General features: G+C 40.8%; 3 protein-coding genes across 3 annotated transcripts in view; all 3 read left to right on the top strand.

Moving 5' to 3' along the window:
* Positions 1 to 452: 452 nt before the first annotated feature.
* The window catches only part of LOC308096635 (putative ATP-dependent RNA helicase DHX35), a gene marked incomplete at both ends in the record, with an annotated part of 46,970 nt that continues 23,349 nt past the window's right edge, over positions 453 to 24,073 (top strand). Inside the window, 2 exons of the mRNA XM_080444047.1 lie at positions 453 to 479; positions 572 to 706. Of these exons, the coding sequence (XP_080300173.1) occupies positions 453 to 479; positions 572 to 706 (162 nt within the window). The remainder of the gene's footprint in view (positions 480 to 571; positions 707 to 24,073) is intronic.
* On the top strand, positions 4,312 to 10,707 carry LOC308097402 (E3 ubiquitin-protein ligase TRIM39-like; the record flags this gene model as incomplete). Its single annotated transcript, XM_080445158.1, has 6 exons — positions 4,312 to 5,685; positions 8,209 to 8,338; positions 8,533 to 8,614; positions 9,065 to 9,136; positions 9,529 to 9,640; positions 10,669 to 10,707. 6 exons carry the CDS (start codon positions 4,312 to 4,314, stop codon positions 10,705 to 10,707), a joined length of 1,809 nt encoding a protein of 602 aa, XP_080301284.1.
* On the top strand, positions 21,954 to 23,351 carry LOC308097401 (nuclear factor 7, ovary-like; the record flags this gene model as incomplete). The annotated part of the gene is made up of 1 exon (XM_080445157.1): positions 21,954 to 23,351. The coding sequence occupies one exon, from the start codon at positions 21,954 to 21,956 to the stop codon at positions 23,349 to 23,351; it is 1,398 nt and encodes a 465-aa protein (XP_080301283.1).

Genomic DNA, 24,073 nt, shown 5'->3' with positions numbered 1-24,073 from the left:
TGCACAATGCGTAGGTTGTCTACAGTTAGCCTAGTCACACGTTCCAAACCCCATAGGCAGTGGCTCCCAAACTTTTTATCTCGAGCACCAAAAGAGACATTTTATGTCCCAAGGATTTAGCTTATCTCTGCTGTCCGGCAGCAACCAGCTAACTCCAAAATGTTCATATTTCAGGAAATGACAAAAACAAAAAAAGATTGGAGTTAGGAGGTTTTGTTCATCATTGATTAGAACAGCTGAATGGACCTCCAAAACTCAGGATGTTCAATGTGTTTTTTGTGAGTTAAGACAACTGACCGGCGTGCTGTGTTAAGTTACACAAGTGACGTTGTTTGGGCGGAAACAATTTCACAATAAAATGTTACCCACCCGCCCTTGTTTGGTTCAGTACCGCCCGCCCCCTTCCCCGTCACCTTATAAAAGTATATTTTTCACCCGTTGTCACCCGTTAAATGCGGGTGCCCATCGGGTATCCATGGGTACCCGGCCCGTTGCAGGACTGCCACAAGGCCCCTGGGCTGATTTGGCACAATAATAAAATGTAATTGAACTTCTCTCTCTCTGCCTATAGCTGTCATCAGAGGAAGACTTTGAGAAACTGCCCGCCACCACAGTGCCAGAGATGCAGCGCACCAACCTGGCCCCCGTCATCCTGCAGCTCAAGGCCCTGGGCATCGACAACGTACTGCGATTCAGCTTCCTCTCTGTGAGTATAACTGACTCTGGGGTTTACACAGGGGAGAGAGAGGGAGAGGTGGCTGTGATTTGATCTCTGCTTTTTTAATTAACTTAGACTGGTCCACCCGAGAGGACTACTGGAATTAAATCTGTGAAATTGACACAGTCTTTTAGCTATATCTGTATAGTGGTGCTCCTGAAATCACTGGGGAAATGTTTCCTTAATAACCACTTAAACCCTATATATTCGCTGAAAATAGCTGATATACAAGCTCACAACATGTCACATAGCTTAGTCGGCAGAAAACTCAGCTTTGGACCACAAGGTTCTAGGTTCAATCCCGGGCACCGCCAACTCAGCATATGAGGGCTCCTGGGTAACTAAGTTGTGTGGTAACTACTGGGAGCTGATGGTAGGGTGCTCCACCTCAGCAGTCCATCTCCCTGGCCGCTGAGAAGGGGATGGACTCCCTCGTTCTCGCCACTCTGACCTACTTACTTATTTTGACAGAATTTTATCACAGAATGTTCGCCCCAGAACAGGGGCACTAATAATAATAATAATAGTCTTTATTGTCCCCTCAGGGGTATTCATCTTCACAGTCTGTTCCAACAGAAAAATACACAACAACACAATCAGCTGTTACAATTCCAAACATGCAATGACCCGCTTTAATTACTTCAGTCTATATTAGTAGCATAATGACTAGTATTCAAATTCTATTGTCTTTTTTATGTCCAATGTATTTGTATTTAAGTTCAAAAAGTTAACATAAGTATAACTAAATGCATTTGAAATTAAATAAAAATGTTACTTTTCAGGATTCCAATTAAAAAATTGCAAAAGAAAATCAGATTTCCAAGCTCAAAACGCGTTGCGGTGCGACGCGTTTTGAGCTTGTAGATCGGCTATTTTTGCTACTTTTTCGTGACATAGAATGGCGAAGTATGGCATTAATTTACGAAAAATACGGAGACAAGAGGTGTCTGCCCAACAGTATTTGCAATGTGGAAGTGCGAGTGTGGAAATATAGTGGCCCTCTCCATCATCAAAGTTGCCCACCCCTGGGTTATATGATTCAAATAAAGTGGATGTAGAGGCACGTGGCATTGTGTTTTTAAATGTTAAACGTTGTAATTATATTGCTGGACTTGACATAACCTCCTGTGTTGTCATTGAACAGCCTCCCCCTGCCCAGACCATGGTCCAGGCTCTGGAGCTGCTCTACGCTCTAGGAGGTAAGAAATGACTCCTTTTAGATTTGACTTAAAAAGCATTATTTTACACTTTGGCTATTCAAAAATAGCAGATATACAAGCTCATAGCCCGGCACCGAGTGCATTTTGGGGTCCTTGACATGAAAAAGATTGAGAACCACTGACATAGTAACATAAGTTTTTTCAAAAAACAGTTATAAAAAACATGTAATTCCTAATATAATATCTTCAATTATATATCTAATATCTTCAATTATAGTTGCTTTGTTGATTAGAGATTTACAATTGAAAACGGTCTTCTCATTGACTTATTGTACGCTGTAGGGTTTTTTGATTGTGTGTGTGTGTGTGTGTGTGTGTGTGTGTGTGTGTGTGTGTGTGTGTGTGTGTGTGTGTGTGTGTGTGTGTGTGTGTGTGTGTGTGTGTGTGTGTGTGTGTGTGTGTGTGTGTGTGTGTGTGTGTGTGTGTACTGGCAGGCCTGGACCAGTATGGCCGGCTGACTGACCCCATGGGCGTGTGGATGGCAGAGTTCCCTCTCAGCCCCATGTTTGCCAAGATGCTGCCAAGATGCTCCTGGAGATCGTCACCATCGCCGCCATGATGCAGATTCAGAACATCTTCGTGGTGCCGCCCAATCAGAAGAAAGCTGCCGTGAGTTGAAACGGGGGTTTTTCTAAAGCAATACGTTGTACCATCACCGTTTCTCATCATCGGGTCTGGGAGACCACCAGGGGTCCAAAAGGGACCCTTACGAGTCTGTAACTCCTTAGAGTGTACAAATGGAATTAAACAAACACTCAGGATTTTACGATGTACAGGGGTGGGCAGCATTTATTTCCAGAGGGCCATAATGACTCTGATAATGTGAGTGAAGGGCCACACATTTAAACTTATTGCTGAATTATGTTAAAACTGCATGAATTTGGTAGACTACGTCCTTGCTTACACTGTTTTTTTTACAGCTGTAGTATACTGTATCACTGGTGTACTCTGTACGAGGTTACAATGAAAACATATCTTACATAAAACAATCCACGTCAATAACTTTTAAATGAGCCTATACATGTATACAGTATCTTATCTTAACTGATATGCACCACTCCATAGGTCACTGATAAAACACATTGCATTATGTTATAAATATGGGCTCAAGGCTGTTTCACTGTTACATTATAAACATAAAACATTTGAGTACGAATGGAGGAGTGCAGGTATTTTGCTCAAATGGTAAATATGAATTACTATTAATTGGAGTCGACTTAAATTAATTTGTCTCAAAATAATTAACACTGATCTACAAGCTGAAAATGGGATTGCTGGAAATGGGATCAAATCCGTTGGTCCCAGAGATAACACATTGTATTAAGTGGGGGTCCTTGGTCTAATGCATATCATTCAAACTGGGAGGTCCTTGAAATGAAAAAAAAAAGAAAAAAGGTTGAGAATCACTGCTAAAACATAAATCACATCTGTCTGACGTTTGACTCTGCAGGCTAGAGAACACAGGAAGTTTGCTGTGGCTGAGGGAGATCATCTCACCATGCTGAACGTGTATGAAGCATTCATCAAGGTATGTGGACTAATGCCTTAATACTTGGTACAGTAAGTTTAAGGCTGGACTTGGACATCCTCTTCAGACATCCATCCATCCATCTTCAACTGCTTATCCGGAATCGGGTCACGGGGTTAACAGTTCCAGCAGAGAGCTTCCCTTTCCAGAGCAACATCCACTTCCCTCCTGGGGGATCCTTAGGCGTTCCAAGGCCAGGGTGGAGATATAATCTGGTGCTGTAATGTGAAGTCACATGATGAAACTTGATTCAATTATTAGCTAGTGGGACAGAGGTCAGAATCTCCATGTATGAGATCACTTCTTGTGTTTCAGCATGAACACGCCTATATTTAACTTGTCTTTAAAGTAATGTCACCATGTCCGCCAACACTACATCACTGCCATAATCTCAAATGCAAATGCATTGCTGCCCTCCGCCCTCAGTGGGTGAAAAGGTGATTATAACTGAACTTTGCATTGCAAATTTGCGTTATCAAGGCTCTGCCCATTGCCAGTCTCACCTGACATGAAACAGGAAACAGAGAGGTTGTTAACCTTACTCCTCACACTGCAGTACTATCATCCTCACACACATGGAGAGACCGATAAGAAGAATCACCTTCAGATCAAACACAACTTCCAGTGAGGAGGACAGACTGTCTGTCCACAGCTACAGGAGGGAATACTGACCCAGACCACTTGAACCTGCTGCTGACTCTGTCAGCTGAATGGACTTTAACAAGAACCAGGATTCACAGTGAAAGTAAACTTCAGGGAACATTCTAGAGGAGGGAGTGTTACCACAACTGACTGGCTGATTTCCTGGCTTGAACAGTGTGTTAGTAGCTTCACTCGGAGACCAAATGGCTTCCAAGTCGTCTCGCCCTGAAGAGGATTATTCCTGTCCCGTGTGTCGTGACATCTTTAAAGATCCTGTTATCCTGTCCTGTAGCCACAGCTTCTGTAAAGCCTGTCTGCAGGAATGGTGGAGAGAGAAGGTAATAAAGCAATGTCCAGTTTGTAAAGAGAGACATTCAGTGGATCCACCCAGAAACCTGGCTCTGAAGAACGTGTGTGAGGCCTTCATACAGGAGAGACATAAGAGAGCTTCAACAGGATCTGAGAATCTCTGCAGTCTGCATGCTGAGAAACTCAAACTGTTCTGTCTGAGATGTCAACAGCCAGTGTGTGTTGTGTGTCGAGATTCTAAAAAACACACCGACCACAGATTCAGACCCATCGATGAAGCTGCACTGGATCACAAGGAGGAAGTCCAGAAATCACTGAAGCCTTTACAGGAGAAACTGGAGGTCTTTAATAAAGTTAAAACAAACTATGATCAAACAGCAGAACACATTCAGTTCCAGACTCAGAACACAGAGAGGCAGATGAAGGAACAGTTTAAGAAGATGCATCAGTTTCTACAAGAGGAAGAGGAGGCCAGCATCACTGCACTGAGGGAGGAAGAGTCGAAGAAGAGTCAGATGATGAAGGAGAAGATTGAGGGTCTGAACAGAGACATATCAACTCTTTCAAACACAATCAGAGCCGTAGAGGAGGAGCTGAGAGCTGAACACATCTCATTCCTGCAGAACTACAAGACCACAATGCAAAGAGTCCAGTTCACACTGCAGGACCCACAGCCGGTCTCAGGAGCACTGATAGACGTGACCAAACACCTGAGCAACCTGACCTTCAGAGTCTGGGACAAGATGAAGGACATTGTCTCCTACACTCCTGTCATTCTGGACCCCAACACTGCCTATCCAGCATACATCCTGTCTGATGATCTGACCAGTGTGAGACTTGGAGAGGAACAGCAGCTTCCTGACAACCCAGAGAGGTTTGACTGCTATGGCTTTGTCCTGGGTTCTGAGGGCTTTAACTCAGGGACTCACAGCTGGGATGTTGAGGTTAGAGACGAAACATACTGGGGTGTAGGTGTGTTAGCAGAGTCCTTTCAGAGGAAGGGAGACAGAGGGGGTAAATTCTGGAGAATACAGTTAGATAAAGGTAAATACACAGCAGGCTACTCACCAGGGTCATACACTGATCTCTCATTGAAGCAGAAACCTCAGAGGATCAGAGTCCAGCTGGAGTGGAATGAAGGAAATCTGTCCTTCTCTGATCCTGATACTAACACACACCTACACACCTTCACACACACTTTCACTGACACACTCTTTCCATACATTATCAATGGTCATGGTGGTACTCTGAAGATGTTACCAGGGAAGGTCAGTGTAACTCTGCATAGTTAGACATGATGATGATGGGTGGTAAGAAGTACTTTAAAGGGGAACAAGTAAAGGAACATTACTAGTAGTATAGTGTCTATTTGTCGCTGTCGGGCAGAAACCTCTTATCCATATTGTTTTCATAAATGAACGCCCTACTTGTACTTGTATCATTCTACAGCGTCACACAAAAGCATCAAAAAATGATGCTTATTTAAATCCTGAAAAGTAACAGTTTTGGAACATACTGTATGAGGTTTCCACCCGACAGAGACGATATGATGTGTTGTGTCTATGGATGACAATCAAGTGTCTAAAGTAACACTAGTCTCTGATCTGTGATGTCATCAACATGTTCATATGATGGGATGATTATGTTGTTATGAATAATATCTACAGTTTTTAGTTAATAACCAATAATTATAAATCCTATTATCACCTGTCTATTATCAATAATAATAGTAATGCTAAAACTTATGTAATGTTTATAATTAATAATGGTAATGATTGTTTGTTATCAATGATTATTATTATAATATTTTATGTTCAGAGTTAAATTATCAAAAATGATAAATATTACTGCAAAGCGGAAATTTGTCCTTTTGACAGTTTCTGACAAAAGTTTTTTGAAAAACCCTGTCAGTTTAAGAGTTAAAGATAATGAACAGATTTTATGACAATCAGACATTTCAATCATTTACTTTTATGCCTGATGAAGGTCCAAGCGGCCGAAACATTGCATCCTAAATAAAAACCTCTTTATAAGTGAAGACAGTGTGCGGGACTCCCGCTCTCTTCCATATTCAGCATTCATACTCCGACGCACCTGTCCGTTTGTAGGTGTGCAAAAGGACATATCCTAAAAATCATTCATGGTAAAATCTGTGACAGGTCATGGCCTTCTTCAGCAATGCCAATACTCTACTGTTCAATTTAAGGGGACATTTATGGGTTTCAACAGCATCATTAAACATATCCATCTAGTTTGTTGATGTTTGGACAAACTGTCATTCATTTATGGCCACATTTGCACCAGACCCATGAATGAATGTGTTTGGAACTGGTGGCTACACCTATTTGGAGATTTAAAATTCATTTTACACACCTTGTTCAACACTGAAACATATAATAATGTAATGTATATTCTGATTTGTGTAGCATCTGTAGTTTTACTGTATAATGTATCAGACTAATGTACCAATTCTGTATTTTCTTTTTTTCTTTCTTTTCATGTAATTATACCCAGAACAATAACACAAACATGTGGTTAAAAACGTTGATCCTACTAATGAAAATGACTGATTTACATACTGATATCCTGTCCTGCTGTAGAAAAGAATGTGAAGGATAAATAAATAACTGGAGTGAAATGTATGAATACACTTAAAGGGATAGATAAGGAGAAGGATGGAAATGAACAGGAAAACAAGACACTCAACTAAAATGATAGAGAGCCATCCTGTAGAGTTGTTTTAACTGTACTATGTTCTACATGCTCACTGAAATGCCCTGTTAACTGTTTATATTATAGTCACTCAATGAGATGGGAGACACAGTGTTTCTGATGTAATGTGTAATGTGACTGCATTCATAATTAAAGTCTGACTATCGAAAAGTTGAAATCTGAAGTCTTGGTTGTTTTATAGTGTACAATAGTGGATTTTCATGATTCATGACTGCATGTGTGATTCTAGTCTAGTCTTACCGCAGGGTGTGTTGGCATGAAATATTTTAGTAACACTGGTGAGTAATTATTATTTAGTATTTGAAAAGATAGTTTCATAAATGGTGAATTACAAACATTTTCAACATTTAGTGTTTTCTTTTTGCAATGTCATAATAATGAGTCCATAAAGGAAGATTAACATGTATTTTATTATAAACTACTATATTCTAATCTATTTCTACAAAGCGTCCTCATAAATTATAGAATCGCTGAACGAGTTTGGATGAATTTCAAATAGTTTTATTGAACCATTTTGATATCCTGTCACTCTAATTCTGAGATATGAATGAGTTCTAATGAAAAATCTGTAAAGAAACTAAAAAAGTTAAAATGAGCTGCCACACTTTTCGTGTGATTTCAGATCAGCTGCATAAAATAACATATCTATATGTTGACATCATGACATCATACAGTATGATATTTTATATGTTAGCAGAGGTCAATATTTAAAATGTTACAGATGTTTTATGAAACCACCAAGGTGTTAGGTAAAATACACAATAAGTGTGTTTTGTCTAATCAATACATTTTTCTTTAACCACATTAACCACTTGAACCCCAGCATGCCTATTCTGGGGGGAACTTTCTGCGTCACTTTTGGGATAATTAACAGCATTTTTCTTAAAACTATTTAAATAGTATACAAAAAAGCCTATGTGTGTTTAAAGGTAGCTGCTCCGTTTATATGTGCAGTAGTTCTATGTCAGAGGTCCACTCGGTACAGTGGTTAGTAGTCGTTGTAGTGGTTGTATTCCATTGGCTAACCTTGCACCCATGTCTCTCTCTGTTGTCTTCAGCACCTGAAGAGTTCCCAGTGGTGTCAGGAACACTTCCTCAATTACAAGGGTCTCCTGCGAGCCGTGACGGTCCGAGAGCAGCTGCGTCGGCTCATGAACAAGTTCAAAGTGCCGCGTAACACCAGTGAAGGTATGTGTGTGTGTGTGTGTGTGTGTGTGTGTGTGTGTGTGTGTGTGTGTGTGTGTGTGTGTGTGTGTGTGTGTGTGTGTGTGTGTGTGTGTGTGTGTGTGTCTGCATGTCATGTGGTGCCAGTACCATCATACAGTATCATGTGGCGTTGAAGGTGTTGAATTTATTTTTCCTGCCGTTGTGTTGCTGTCCAGGTGACCCTGATGTGATCCTGAAGTGCATTGCTGTCGGGTTCTTTGCCAACGCGGCCCGCATTCACCATTCAGGATCCTACAGGTGAGAGACCGACCATGGACAAAGGAAGAGAAATGATTTTTATGTGTCAAACGTACAATATGAAACTATTTAGTGCAATTTAGTGTATTAATTTAGTGTATTAATAGTGCAACATTGTTTTCTCACTCAACAGTAAACAAACCAACATACAGTATAACTGTACAGGGTATATCTGCACATTTCTAAAGTTACAATTTAATTACTTTTAATTTTTGAGCGACTATTTTCACAATATTTATCTGTGGAACCGAGTCAAACTAAATGTAAATGCCTCAACTCCTATACAATTCCAAGTGCTTGTCAGGGTGGGGGGTCCCCAGTTCAAATATTATTATTATTTTGGGGGGTCACGCCCTGAAAAGTTTGGGAACCCTTAAACTAAGGCATGGCGAGCTTGATGTCTGATTTAAGCGATCACAATGATAATAACCCACTGCCTCTCCCTGTCAGGACTCTACGTGACGACCGTGAGCTTCTCATCCACCCCAACTCTGTGCTGTTTGGGGAGACGCCTCCAAAATGGTACGTTAAGTCTGTCCATATATGACATTGATAAATTCATTCATACAATACACATACTGTATATTCTAGCAATGTTTTTGTTCTTTTTATTAAGCCATTAAGACCTGGAACGCATCTGTGTCACTTTAGATTTCTTTGGCTATTCAAAAATAGCAGATGTACAAGCTCATAGCGCGGCACCGAGTGCCACGCTATGAGCTTGTAGATCTGCTATATTTGAAAAATCGTGATTTTTTAAAAAAGATTTCTTTCAAAAAACATTTTTAAGAATCGCCTCAGGTCTTATTTAAAGAAAATAAAAAAGTTGCAGTACAGAGATAGAAGGTTTGTGCCTGACAGTGACGACATTATTATTAATCAAATTAAATCTATCACATTCTGTCCTTCTCCAGGGTTATCTTCAATGAAGTGGTTCAGACTTCAAAGTACTACATGCGTGACGTGACTGCGGTTGAATCATCCTGGTTGGTTGAACTGGCTCCCCACTTCTACAAGCAGGCTAAGGTAGGCCGTAGAAACTAACACACTCATCCTCTGTTTGTTTTGCACCTCGGTCTGAAAAATGTGGATGTTTCCAGGGCTGCACATGGATTAAAGTTCTCAGTCGCCCCAACTGATTTCAGTCATTTGAATTTGTAACTTTTGTAGCTGCTGTGAGCGCAGCATACAGTAACTGTCCATTCAACTCTGTGTGTGTGTGTGTGTGTGTGTGTGTGTGTGTGTGTGTGTGTGTGTGCCGCTGCACGTCAGCAGCAGCTGTTTATAAACAGAGCGCTGCGCATCACAGGAAAGATGAGAAGAAAACAATATAAAACATTTCGTCTCGTCTTTTTTCGTGAACTAAAATGAAGACAGATTTGAGCCCAAGTCCTTTTGTTAACTAACGTGCGCTACATTATTTAGATTTGCAAATGCACATTCCTGAGCCGTGCGCGTGTGCATTGCAACATTGCATCATTTTCACCAGAAACTTTGGGCTCGGCGCTACAAATTTCTGCCTCAGCGGGGCGCCGAGGCAGAAATGGTCTGCCGGAAACCCTGCTGTGACCCCACTTTGAGAACCAATGTTCTGTCTGTCTGTCTGTCTGTCTGTCTGTCTTTTCTCTCTTATCTCACTATCTCTCTCTTCTCTCTAAACCAGGGGTCTTCAACAGGGGGTCCGGGACCCCTAGGGGGTCCTCAGAGTTACTAAAGGGGGTCCGCCAAATCTTTGTGTGACATGATTTTTATTTTTTACATTAACCACTTCAACCCTAGCATCACTTTTCTGAGGAGAACTTTAGCCAAAAATAGCAGATCTACAAGCTCTAGATCGGCTATTTTTGTCAAAGAGTTATTATAGGTGTCAAGGGGAAAAAAAGAGCAGCAAAATGTTATCTGAAACACAATATTATACAATATTGAGGGGGTCCCTGCTTCATCTCTCTCTCAGCTAGGGGGTCCTTGGCCTGAAAACGTTGAAGACCCCTGCTCTAAACTCTAAAATGACACAGATGCTTTCCCGGATTGAATGTGTCTTTTCTTTCTTTCAGCATGGGTCGCTGGCCAGCAAGAGATCTCGGATCCTCTGAGAAGTGGAGCCGGCCCAACACTCACTGCTGTGACAGAAAGAAAATGGAGAGCACCTCATTTAACACACACTGTGCCCTATCCATCACACTGTATATAAAAAAAGATTGTACAATGTATTTACTTTCCATCTCCATCCAAGGGGCCCAAATCTTGCTAGAATGGACACCGGTGAGTGGCACATCGTTGAGCCTCCACTCTCCTCTGCCTTTTGGCGAAAGATCAAAGTGTAGAATCTGTTCTTATCAGTTTAATATCTGACTGTTGTTGATGACCCTGTGCGGAGGAAGATGAAGTGATAGTATAGTATATCGACTGATTTAGTTGGCACGCTGGTGTCTCGCACCGAAAAGAGCCCATCTACAAGTTCACAATGCGTTGTGAGCTTGTATATCATCTATTTTCCTCAAAGTAAGAGTTACCCCATTAAGACCTGGAACGCATCTGTGTCACTTTAGATTTCTTTGGCTATTCAAAAATAGCAGATCTACAAGCTCATAGCGCGGCACCGAGTGCCGCGCTATGAGCTTGTAGATCTGCTATTTTTCGAAAATCTTGAAAAAAAAAATGTATTAAAAAAAAAAAAAAACTGTTAGGATTTAGAAAACACTTTCAATAATCGCCTCAGGTCTTAATGGGTTAAAGGGATAGTTCACCCCCCCATGGAGACTTGAATTCATGGATATTTTTTTGTTGTTTTTGTCGCATTCCTAAGCCAATAATTTGGTGGGTTCAGTGGGTTCCGGTAGGAGACACAAAGACTCAATGAGAGACGGGTGATTATTAGGGACGTGTGGAGAAGTTGAGGGGCGGAGAGGCAAGCGGGCGCGGCCCTGTGAAATTCTCGCGCTTGTGCACACGGCCGCGGGGCGGCAAGAGCTGGATTGTGGTCAGCTTTTTTTCCCCGCAGAGGACAAAACAACAATGACTGGTCTGTGGCCCCAGACGCTCTGGGTGGGCGTTTTGCAAAAAACCAAAATAGTGGAAGAGCCATTCAGTGTCTGTCAATCACAGGGCCCTGAGCGCGGACGTTGATTGGCTCTTCCACTTTTTGGTTTCTGCAGAAGACAATGATAATGTGAATTCAGGCGACCGGGATGGTTTGCCATGCCAGGCTATGGTTTACCAGGCTTAAGACCTGGAATAAATTGGTCAGATAGTAACGATTGTTTGCACATTACACTTGAATGAACAGAATACTCATGTAGATCGGCTATCTTTCGGTGCGAGACGCGATGCGCTGCCCAGTCTAAATCGGGCTTAAATGGCGATCGGTTCAGAATGTTCCCCACCGGTGTCCATTCCTAGCATTGGCCGTACAGTAGTGACCCTCCACCTGTGTACATATCAGAGCAAGGCTGAGATCCAGGGAATGCCTGTCCTGTCACAGCTCCTCCTCTGGTTCTCAGCTTCCATTTTTATTTTTTTAACGCTGTAGTATTTTTGTTGTTATTCCAGTTGGCAGCAGCAGAACTCGGAAAATAAACTAAAGACAAAGTGGAAAGTGAAGATGTTATATTTTGAGGGACTTAAACGTGGTTTATCTTTCGGTTTTAAAGTTTGCTTTACCCCAAATGCCTGGGTGCCTTTATGTTTATTAATTGGTTTGCGATATCAACCTGTTGGATACAGAAACGAAGCTTCGAATCAGATCTCATCCTTTTCATTTCTGGCCCCCCGAGATTTAAGACATTTTCAGGACTTTTGCTGCAGTGGAAACTGTGTAATGCGGTTTTCTTTGTTTGACCTTGAAGATTGTACAGCTGATGTGAAACTGTGAAAAAAGGACTTGGGACAGTTTGTCCGATAACTCTTTCTTGCCACTTAACTTCTGACTAGTTCGAAACGCAGTGGCCTTTCTACCTCTTGGTGCCAAATTTTTTCTATTAGCCATGATATTTCACATTTCATGTTCATATGGAATGTGCAAATAAACCGTGCAGATACAAAGCAGTGCAATCGAAAAAACTCAAAAAAATCAAGTGCCATTTTGTTCCTATGATGATGTGAAGCAACAATGAAACAGTAGTGCTCATGTTTTTAAGCCATGTCTGTTTGGCCAATCATGACAGTGGTTCTTACATCACATTGGCATGCACATTTCATTAATTAATACTGCCATAATCGCTTGATATTTGGTATTATGAGGGGTTTACACTATGGTCTCGGAGGCACTTGCCCGTCGGGCAAGTACAGGTCATGTTCTACTTGCCCCAAAGGTCATGCCTACTTGCCCGAAAAGTACATTGTCCATTATGAAATGATAGCTTGTAGAACTAATAAATGTTAAATCCAATCGATAACTGCCGACTGGTGACAGTCACTTTGAAATACCAGAATGAGCGCAACTGCTAGTTGTAAAAAGTTAGCATTGTTCTTCATGAATAGCCAGTAATATTTAATGAAGACGGAATGCACTTGCCCGTCGGGCAATCTGAAAGCAAACCCGAACGTTTTATTTACCACGGGGCAGTCGGGCAACCGTTTAGTGTCAACCCCTTCCATTCCATGACGACAACATGCATTTTACATTCCTGCTTTTGCCTTTGTTTGTATACTTAGTAAATTGTGTTAATCTGGACAAGTATTTGGGTCTGAAAACTTCAGAAGGTCTCAGTGGAGCAATTGAACCAAGGGTGTCATTTTGATCCATATGTAGGACCTGCTTTCATATCGGTAAAGGTTACTTGTCCTGAACTTTATTGACTTATGTCTGCATGGTTTTCCATAACAGTAGGTTAACTTCAGATCAGTGAAACACGGTAATCAAACTCTGGAGAAATTAACGCCATCAAAAATAAGTGCAATCCAATTAGTAGAGTCTATAAGTGAAGTACTCTTGCATGTTAAAATGGTACTCTTAAGGTACACTTTAAGATCACCTTGTAGCTTAAAAAAACAAAAACAATGACGTAGCCAAACATGTAGCCGCAAAAAAAATGAAATTGTTTACTCCCATTTGTGCTGATTACTCCTGACTCTGTATGCAGACGACACTCTGCTGCAATCTGTAGAACTGTAGTTAACTCAACCACTGAGGAAAGAGATCTGTAATCCTTGACATCTCTAAAACACACATCTTCAAATAAAGCCTTATGGTCGTGCACTGAAATAACTGACCCTATAGTCTTTATTTACAGTGGTTCTCAAAGTGGGGTGGGGGATTCGGGAACCCCCAGGGTTCCTTGAAGGTGTTCCAGGGGTTCCCCCGGCTAAATAAGTTAATATAGCATCAACATTTAAAAGTTTTGAGCTTGTATTGATGGGTTATTTATGAAATAAATTGGAATATAGAATTTAGTTTTTAAATCTTCTCTTCTGGGGGTCCCTGGCACAAAATCTTTTCAAAATGGGGTGCGCCGCAGCCAAAATACATGTTAATTTGGGGGTCCTTGACATGAAAACGTTTGAGAACCACTGGCTTTATTACATTGAATACATCCATGTTTATTATTGTCTGCCAGTGAAGTATACTACTCACTCCTCAAGGCCTGTAGTGTGTTATTTTTACCAGAAGGTGGCAGTGTTTAATCATAAATGGGAATTTACTCCTCTGTATTATGATGACTACTTGGAGGAGTTTTATACTTTGTATTTTCACTGCTAAAGCCCTATCATTAGAAATGTCTGTACTTCTGTCTATGCCAGGGGTCTTCAACAGGGGATTTAGGACCCCTAGGGGGGTCCTCAGAGTTACTACATGGGGCCTGCCAAATCTTTGTGTGATAGGATATATTTTATTTTACATTAACCACTTGAACCCTATAGCATCCCTATTCTGAGGAGAACTTTAGCCAAAAATAGCCGATCTACAAGCTCACATGTGAGCTTGTAGATCGGCTATTTTTGGCAAAGAGGTTTGGTGTAGAGGGAAAAAAGAGCAGACCAAGTACAGAGCCAAAGGTCAAGTTTACTAAGCATTGAATGTTTAAGTGGTTAAATGTCTAAAATAAACATAACAAAACATGCATTTACACAACACTGATGATAGTCTATGAAGCTGAGTATGAAATCTATGAAAAAGTTTAATCCGCAAGTTCCCGCAACTCAATTGTATACAATATGTAGTGGGGGTCCCTGCTTCATCTCTCTCAGCTAAGTGGTCCTTGGCCTGAAAAATGTTGAGGACCCCTGGTCTATGATGTTGGGTCCAACACACACACACACACACACACACACACACACACACACACACACACACACACACACACACCACGTGTATAGGCATATGATAAAATATGCTCAGAGTAATAGTAGCTATCAGTTTATGTAATGATGATTATGGTAGGAGTAGGGTTGTTGTGTCGTTGACAAAAGTAGGTTTATATGTCCCATGTAATTAAAATGAATGTGAAATGTTAATGGAGGGGGTGTAGTGATTTAGACACCTGCCATCGAACCTGCTTGTAGCTAACTCAAGCTGGCTGAGGACCCACTTACCAGTGCAGCTGTCCACTTCAATGATACATAACTGTGTGTGTGTGTGTGTGTGTGTGTGTGTGTGTGTGTGTGTGTGTGTGTGTGTGTGTGTGTGTGTGTGTGTGTCTCTAGATTTATTTTAGGATTTATTTAATGCAATGGCCTATGTGTACATGTACATATAAATCTAGCTTGTAATAATAGGCTATATTATACCTAACCCTTTAACTCAAATTGGAACTTGGAACTTTTTAAGAGTTCCCACACATCATCCTTTTGAGTTTAAGAGAAATAGTTCTTTTAAACCATTGTGTGGTTGAAACATGGACATCGTCTACTTACTACACACTAATTAAAATATAATGCGATCATTATGTTCAAATAAAAAATGAAATAGACACTAATACTGTGGTAAACAAGAAAGGACTATTTCCTCCAGTGGAGGGACCAACAGTGGTCCCCAGCAAACGTAGTTAATATAGAATCTCAATCATTTTAATCACTTTATTCATTGGCTATTCAAAAATAGCAGATCTACAAGCTTGTACATCTGCTATTTTTGAACATTTTACATTAAATCTTGAAAGTGTTTGGAAGATTTTGAATAATTTAGATTTCTTTTTTTTTTTACAGAAATCTTTTCTGGGGGTCCCTGGCACAAAACCTTTTCAGATGGGGGTCCGAGGCCAAATACATATCAATTTTTGGGGTCCTTGCCTGGCTTGAAAAAGTTTGAGAACCACTGCCATAGGGACAGTAGGCCTTCTAGTAGTACAGTAGGCTACTATACTGTCTGATAGGACCAGTGATGGAAAGTAACTAAGTACATGTACTCAAGTACTGTACTTAAGCAGAATTTTGTAGGTATTTTTACTTTACTGGAGTATTTCCAATTTTTAATACTTTTACTTCTACTCCACTACATCTCAGAGGCAAATCACATGTGTTGTGAGTGAGCTTGTAGATCTGCTATTTTCAAAATATTTGTATACATATTGAACTTGTGAAATGGGACATTTTGCACAATGATTAATCTTACATTCGGTACTTTAAGCATATTTTGATGCCGATACTTTTGTACTTTTACTCGAGTGCATTTTGAATACGGAACCGATCTACTTGTAACAGGGTGTATAACTACATTGCGGTATTGATACTTTTACTTAAGTAACAAATGTGAGTACTTTTTCCACCACTGGATAGGACCAGAGAACTTCTATCTCAGATTCGCGCCACTTTAAAAAAAAAAATTATCATCTCCAGGTGTGTGAATGATGCAACCTTGAGACCGATCAGGACTCCAGGAGGACCAGCGGCTTTCACTTCAGCGCCACCAAGAGGTCAGTTTAAGATTTGTTTGGTTTTCTTTAAGTTATATTTCCATTAATCTTAATCATGAAGTCAGTGATGTTGGTTTTTTATTTGATTCTATACTTAATATTTTCGCTCGAAGCCACCCGTCCTCCCACTGAACAGGTCTGGTCCAGACTAGCCCTGGTTCAGAGCGTTTTGTGAGTTCTCTCTAACGCCCTGCCAGACCCTGGGCTCTGCGCTTGTACAAGGAATTCCACTGCCCTGCGAGGGCTCCAACAGTAGTGAAAATAAACAAAACCACTTCACTACTCACGGCAACAAAGGCTGTTTTGTGTTGTTGAAAGTCTATTCTCGGAAGTGGGAAGCCTCTCAGCACCCCACCTACTCTGTAAAATACACTTTTTGGGTAGAAAATAAAATATGTCAGCGAGACGGAAATTATTTTTTATTTACTCCATAGTGCCCTCTACAGATCTGGAGGATTTGAACTTACATTAACCAAATCTGTAGAGGGCACTGTGGAGTAAATACAAATATATTATACATATATTATATGTATTATAATGTCTTGATTTTATGACAATTATTTATTTTTGATATTTTTGCCGCGGGCCTATGCCGCTCAAAACTCGGTTTGGAGAAGCTCTGACGTGCGTGTGCGTGCGACAGTGCGTGTGCCGGTGGGGTGGGGAACTGCACAATGCGTAGGTTGTCTACAGTTAGCCTAGTCACACTTTCCAAACCCCATAGAAAGTGGCTCCCAAACTTTTTATCTCGAGCACCAAAAGAGACATATTTATGTCCCAAGGATTTAGTATATCTAATGTCACAGACCCAGGTGAGCAAATGAACACACAAAAAAACACATTAGTCCAACTTTAGTCGGAAGTAAACATTTAAAAGTTGCTTACAGGCCAACTCACGAGCAAACTACGTATTTTACGGTTTTCCTCCGAGGTGGAAAGACTGGTGATGCGAGGTTAATTTTACGGTGGTGGAAAAAGTACTCAAATGTTTTATCTAAGTAAAAGTATCAATACTGCAATGTAGAAATACTTGGTTAAAAGTCTGGAATTCAAAATGTACTTGAGTAAAAGTACAATATTGTAGTATAATATATTAATATTGGTATCAAAATGTACTTACAAGTACACCTCCTGTACATGAATGACGCTAGTATGTCACAGGGACTTGCTCCCAATCCAACCCTTGATGCCGAGTGCCAGGCAGGGGGGCATTGGGTAGAGAAGGAGGCATTGGTTAGAGTCTTTGGTATGACCCGGCTGGGGATCGAACCCCGACCTCCCAGTCTCAGGGTGGACACTCTAACCACAAGGCAGAGTCCTGCACGGGTCCAATTTTGACAACCCGCACCCACCCGCCCCCGTCAATAATCAGATCTGTAGACCAACCCGTCACCCGTGACTATATCAAAATAAAAAAACAGACCCGCCCCGCCCCGCCCGTCAAATAATTTTTCAAAAATAGCAAATCTACAAGCTCGTAGCACGGCACGAAGTGACGCGCTATGAGCTTGTAGATTTACTATTTTTGCCAGACCCAGGGGGTCGGGCCTACATGAGGCTTTGTTGGTCCCCCTCTCCAAACGTTTTCGTCCATACATGGGCATAAAAGAGGGGGGGCCTACATGAGGCTTTGTCGGTCCCCCTCTCCAAACGTTTTCGTCCATACATGGGCATAAAAGAGGTCTGTCTTCTGTCCTCTTTTTGATTGGCCAAGCTTAGCGTGACGTAGTGCTTTGATCTTTCAACCACTAGGGGTCTGGCAGTACCAGGTCTCCTGGTTCACTTGTTGAATAGCCAAAGTATAAAATAATGCTTTTTTGCTACAAATCTAAAATGACACAGATGCTTTCCTGGTTTTAATGGGTTAAAGCAAACATTTACACTTCGGTGGAGGTTTAGGTTGTTTGTATCTAGCCATGGTGTAATTCCAAATATGATCTAATATCTTCAATAGTTGCTCTGTTGATTAGAGATTTACAATCCAAAAGGGTCTTCTCATTGACTTACATTGTACGCTGTAGGGTTTTTTGATGTTACATATTGGCTGAATCTATTTGTTTGTGTTTTATGTGCTAAAAGAGTGACTTTGAGACCTGTTTCATCAATGCAATGTAAGTCAATAAGAAGTCTTTGGAATATTATATTTATAATCAACAGAGCAACTATTGAAGATATCTTGCCAATTTGGTTATACTTCATCATGGCAATGTTAATACAGAACCTGAACCTCTTGCAAAAGGTCATTTTGCTTAACCCATTAATTCCGGGAAAGCATCAGTGACATTTTAGATTTTAGCTATATGTTGTCTCTGTCGGGTGGAAACCTCATACTGTATGTCCAAAACTGTTACTTTTCATGATTCAAATTGAAAAATAGCAAAAGTAGCAGATCTACAAGCTCAAAACGAGCAGTTTAGAGCTTGTAGATCTGCTACTTTTGATGCTTTTGTGTGACGCTGTAGTATCATCAAGTAGGGTGATAATTTGCCAAAAAACTCAAAAAGTTTAAATATGGAGATAGAAGGTTTCTGCCCGACAGGAACGATGTATAGCAACATACTTTTTTCAGAAAACTGTTAGGATTTAGAAGGCATTTGTAGAATCGGCCTCAGATCTTCTTAATGGGTTAAATAAAACACAAAAGAAAACCACCAACACCTTGCCAAAGTCGCTGTCCATTAATGTCTCACTGCTCTGTGTGTGTGTGTGTGTGTGTGTGTGTGTGTGTGTGTGTGTGTGTGTGTGTGTGTGTGTGTGTGTGTGTGTGTGTGTGTGTGTGTGTGTGTGTGTGTGTGTGTGTGTGTTGGCAGGCCTGGACCAGTATGGCCGGCTGACTGACCCCATGGGCGTGCGGATGGCAGAGTTCCCTCTCAGCCCCATGTTTGCCAAGATGCTCCTGGAGTCTGGGACCTTCGGCTGCTCCAAAGAGATCGTCACCATCGCCGCCATGATGCAGATTCAGAACATCTTCGTCGTGCCGCCCAATCAGAAGAAAGCTGCCGTGAGTTGAAACGGGGGCTTTTCTAAAGCAATACGTTGTACCATCACCGTTTCTCATCATCGGGTCTGGGACCACCAAGGGTCCAAAAGAGACCCTTACGAGTCTGTAACTCCTTAGAGTGTACAAATGGAGTTAAATAAACACTCAGGATTTTACAATGGACCACACATTGGGCCACACATTGAAACTTGAAACACATACTGTAGTGCTGAATTATGTTAAAACTGCATGAATTTGGTAGACATGCCAACTTTATTTTTATTTTTATTTTTTACAAATACTACTTTACAATAAGGTCCTTGCTTTCACAACAAGATTTTGTTTTTACTGCTGTAGTGTACTGTATCACTCTCTGGTGTTGATTGATTGATTGATGTACTTTATTTAGTAAGACATGAGAAACAGTACATGGAAGTACAATTCACAATACAAGGTCTACTAAACTGGATAACTCGTAAAGCACTAAGCTTGTTTAAAATGAGTTCCCACGCACACAAATCATGATGACAGACAGATAGTGTACTCTGTACACGGTTACAATGAAAAGATTTATTACATAAAACAATCCACGACCACGTCAATAACTTTTAAATGAGCCTATAAATGTATACAGTATCTTATCTTAACTGATATGCACCACTCCATAGGTCACTAATAAAACACATTGCATTATGTTATAAATATGGACTCAAGGCTGTTTCACTGTTACATTATAAACATAAAACATTTGAGTATGGATGGAGGAGTGCAGGTATAGTACTCAAATGGTAAATATTAATTACTATTAATTGGAGTCGACTTTTGTCACAAAATAATTAACACATGGATCTACAAACTAACAACACGTTGCACCGTGATACGTTATTAGCTTGTAGATAGATGTTAAAAATGTGAGGGAACCCTGAGTGTATATCGGGGTCCTAGAGATAACACATTGTATTAATATCATCATATCATTCAAACTGGGGGGTCCTTCCTTGAAATGAAAAGAAAAAGGTTGAGAATCACTGCTGTGTACATCGTCACAGAGAAGTACATAAAACATAAATCACATCTGTCTGACGTTTGACTCTGCAGGCTAGACTAGAGAACACAGGAAGTTTTCTGTGGCTGAGGGAGATCATCTCACCATGCTGAACGTGTATGAAGCATTCATCAAGGTATGTGGACTAATGCCTTAATACTTGGTTGTGCAATAACTGCACAGGTACAGTAAGTAAATGTCCGAGTATACACTCAATGAATATATTAATTAATGAAATAGAAACCTATTTCTATAATTCATCAATTGAATACTTTTTTCCCCCATTTTATATGTGCACTTAAATTAGCTGATAATTGTGATTGAATTGCATACAATCATTAGATTATTAAATAGAAATTGTGATAGACTGTACATTGACATTTATATTTATTGATAGACTATATGTTAACTCAGTCTGAGCAAGTCCAGTAGTATATTCTATTAAAGGTTTATCTACAGTATTGCCATGGCAACACTACCTTTCAAGCAAGTATTGCCAGTGGCAATACTACTTTTTTAATTTAAACTTTAAACACTTGAGTAACCTGTAATGAAAACTTAATTTTATCTAGTGAAGAATTGACTCATCAACCTTATTATTATTATTATTATTATCCTAAATTCAGCGCCTCACTCAACCGCTTTCCAGGAATGACATGGTTATAACATCTTGCTTCCATTAGTGTAAGACATGCAATGTACTACATTTCTGGTGTGAATAACATCATTGTAAAGGGCCCCCCCAAATCTCCCAAAAAGGCTTGCGGGACCCCCAAAAAATACCCCCCAACATTTGCAGCGCGGGGGCTTTGCACGTGCACATTGTGGTACTCCACAGAATTTCCCAAGGTTGTCAGGTCTGGTTGTGGTTTGGTGCTGTAATGTGAAGTCACATGATGTAACTTGATTCAAATATTAGCTAGTGGGACAGAGGTCAGAATCTTTTTGTGTCTCGGCATATACTCGTGGATGGATGCCTATATTTAACTTCTCTTTAAAGTCTCTTCCACTGCCGTGGTTTACGGTACGGAAACGTTTGTATGAGGGCCATTTGTTTACCACTAATGTCACCATGTCCACCAACACTACATCACTGCCACAACTTTATGGTGTTGTGGCTCTGCCCCTTGCCAGTCTCACCTGACATAAAACAGGAAACAGAGAGGTTGTTAACCTTACTCCTCACACTGCAGTACTATCATCCTCACACACACGGAGAGACCGACAATAAGAATCACCTTCAGATCAAATACAACTTCCAGTGAGGAGGTCTTTCTACAGCTACAGGAGGGAATACTGACCCAGACCACTGGAACCTGCTGGGTTAGGCTGAATGGACTTTAACAAGAACCACGATTCACAGTGAAAGTAAACTTCAGGCAACATTCTAGAGGAGTGAGAGTTACTACGACTGACTGAATTCCTGTATTGAGCAGACTGTTTGTAGCTTCACTCAAAGACAAAATGGCTTCCACGTCGTCTCTTCCAGAAGAGGATTATTCCTGTCCTGTGTGTCATGACATCTTTAAAGATCCTGTTATCCTGTCCTGTAGCCACAGCTTCTGTAAAGACTGTCTGCAGGAATGGTGGAGAGAGAAGGTAATAAAGGAATGTCCAGTTTGTAAAGAGAGACATTCAGTGGATCCACCCAGAAACCTGGCTCTGAAGAACGTGTGTGAGGCCTTCATACAGGAGAGACATCAGAGAGCTTCAACAGGGTCTGAGGTTCTCTGCAGTCTGCATGCTGAGAAACTCAAACTGTTCTGTCTGGAATGTCAACAGCCAGTCTGTGTTGTGTGTCGAGATTCAAAAAAACACACCAACCACAGATTCAGACCCATCGATGAAGCTGCACTGGATCACAAGGAGGAAGTCCAGAAATCACTGAAGCCTTTACAGGAGAAACTGGAGGTCTTTAATAAAGTTAAAACAAACTATGATCAAACAGCAGAACACATTCAGGTCCAGACTCAGAACACAGAGAGGCAGATGAAGGAACAGTTTAAGAAGATGCATCAGTTTCTACAAGAGGAAGAGGAGGCCAGCATCACTGCACTGAGGGAGGAAGAGTCGAAGAAGAGTCAGATGATGAAGGAGAAGATTGAGGGTCTGAACAGAGACATATCAACTCTTTCAAACACAATCAGAGCCGTAGAGGAGGAGCTGAGAGCTGAACACATCTCATTCCTGCAGAACTACAAGACCACAATGCAAAGAGTCCAGTTCACACTGCAGGACCCACAGCCGGTCTCAGGAGCACTGATAGACGTGACCAAACACCTGAGCAACCTGACCTTCAGAGTCTGGGACAAGATGAAGGACATTGTCTCTTACACTCCTTTCATTCTGGACCCCAACACTGCCCATCCATACCTCATCCTGTCTGATGATCTGACCAGTGTGAGAGATGGAGAGAAACAGCAGCTTCCTGACAACCCAGAGAGGTTTGACCCCTATGGCTTTGTCCTGGGTTCTGAGGGCTTTAACTCAGGGACTCACAGCTGGGATGTTGAGGTTAGAGACAATACAGACTGGGAGGTAGGTGTGTTACCAGAGTCCTTTCAGAGGAAGGGAAACAGTGCGGGTCAATTCTGGAGAATACAGTTATATGAAGGTAATTACACAGCAGGCTACTCACCAGGGTCAGTCACTGTTCTCACATTGAAGCAGAAACCTCAGAGGATCAGAGTCCAGCTGGACTGGAATGAAGGAAAGCTGTCCTTCTCTGATCCTGATACTAACACACACCTACACACCTTCACACACACTTTCACTGACACACTCTTTCCATATATTTTCACTGTTCATGGTGGTTCTCTGAAGATGTTACCAGGGAAGGTCAGTGTAACTCTGGATAGTTAGACATGATGATGATGGGTGGTAAGAAGTACTTTAAAGGGGAACAAGTAAAGGAACATTACTAGTAGTATAGTGTCTATTTCGTCGCTGTCGGGCAGAAACCTCTTATCTCCATATTACCGGTAAACACATTTTTTTTTCCCGTAAATGAACGCCCTACTTGTACTTGATCATTCTACAGCGTCACACAAAAGCATCACACAATGAAGCTTATTTAAATCCTGAAAAGTAACAGTTTTGGAACATACTGTATGAGGTTTCCACCCGACAGAGACCATATGATGTGTTGTGTCTATGGATGACAATCAAGTGTCTAAAGTAACACTAGTCTCTGATCTGTGATGTCATCAACATGTTCATATGATGGCATGATTATGTTGTTATGAATAATATCTACAGTTTTTAGTTAATAACCAATAATTATACATTCTATTATCACCTGTCTATTATCAATAATAATAGTAATGCAAACAAATATGTAATGTTTATAATTAATAATGGTAATGATTGTTTGTGACTGATGGTTATTATTATTATAATGTTTTAGTTAAATAGTTAAATTATCAAAATTATAAATATAAATGCAAAGCAGCAATTTGTCCTTTGACAGTTTCTGACAACTGTATTAAAGATAATTAACAGGTTTTATGACCATCAGACATTTCAGACACCTTCTTCAGCAATGCCATCACCCCTACTTTTACATTTAAGGGGACATTTATGGG

This window comes from Gymnoscopelus braueri, assembly GCF_963280865.1.
Source record: "Gymnoscopelus braueri genome assembly, chromosome: 12".
Classification (NCBI taxonomy): domain Eukaryota; kingdom Metazoa; phylum Chordata; class Actinopteri; order Myctophiformes; family Myctophidae; genus Gymnoscopelus; species Gymnoscopelus braueri.
This window is presented reverse-complemented; position numbering and strand designations above follow the sequence as displayed.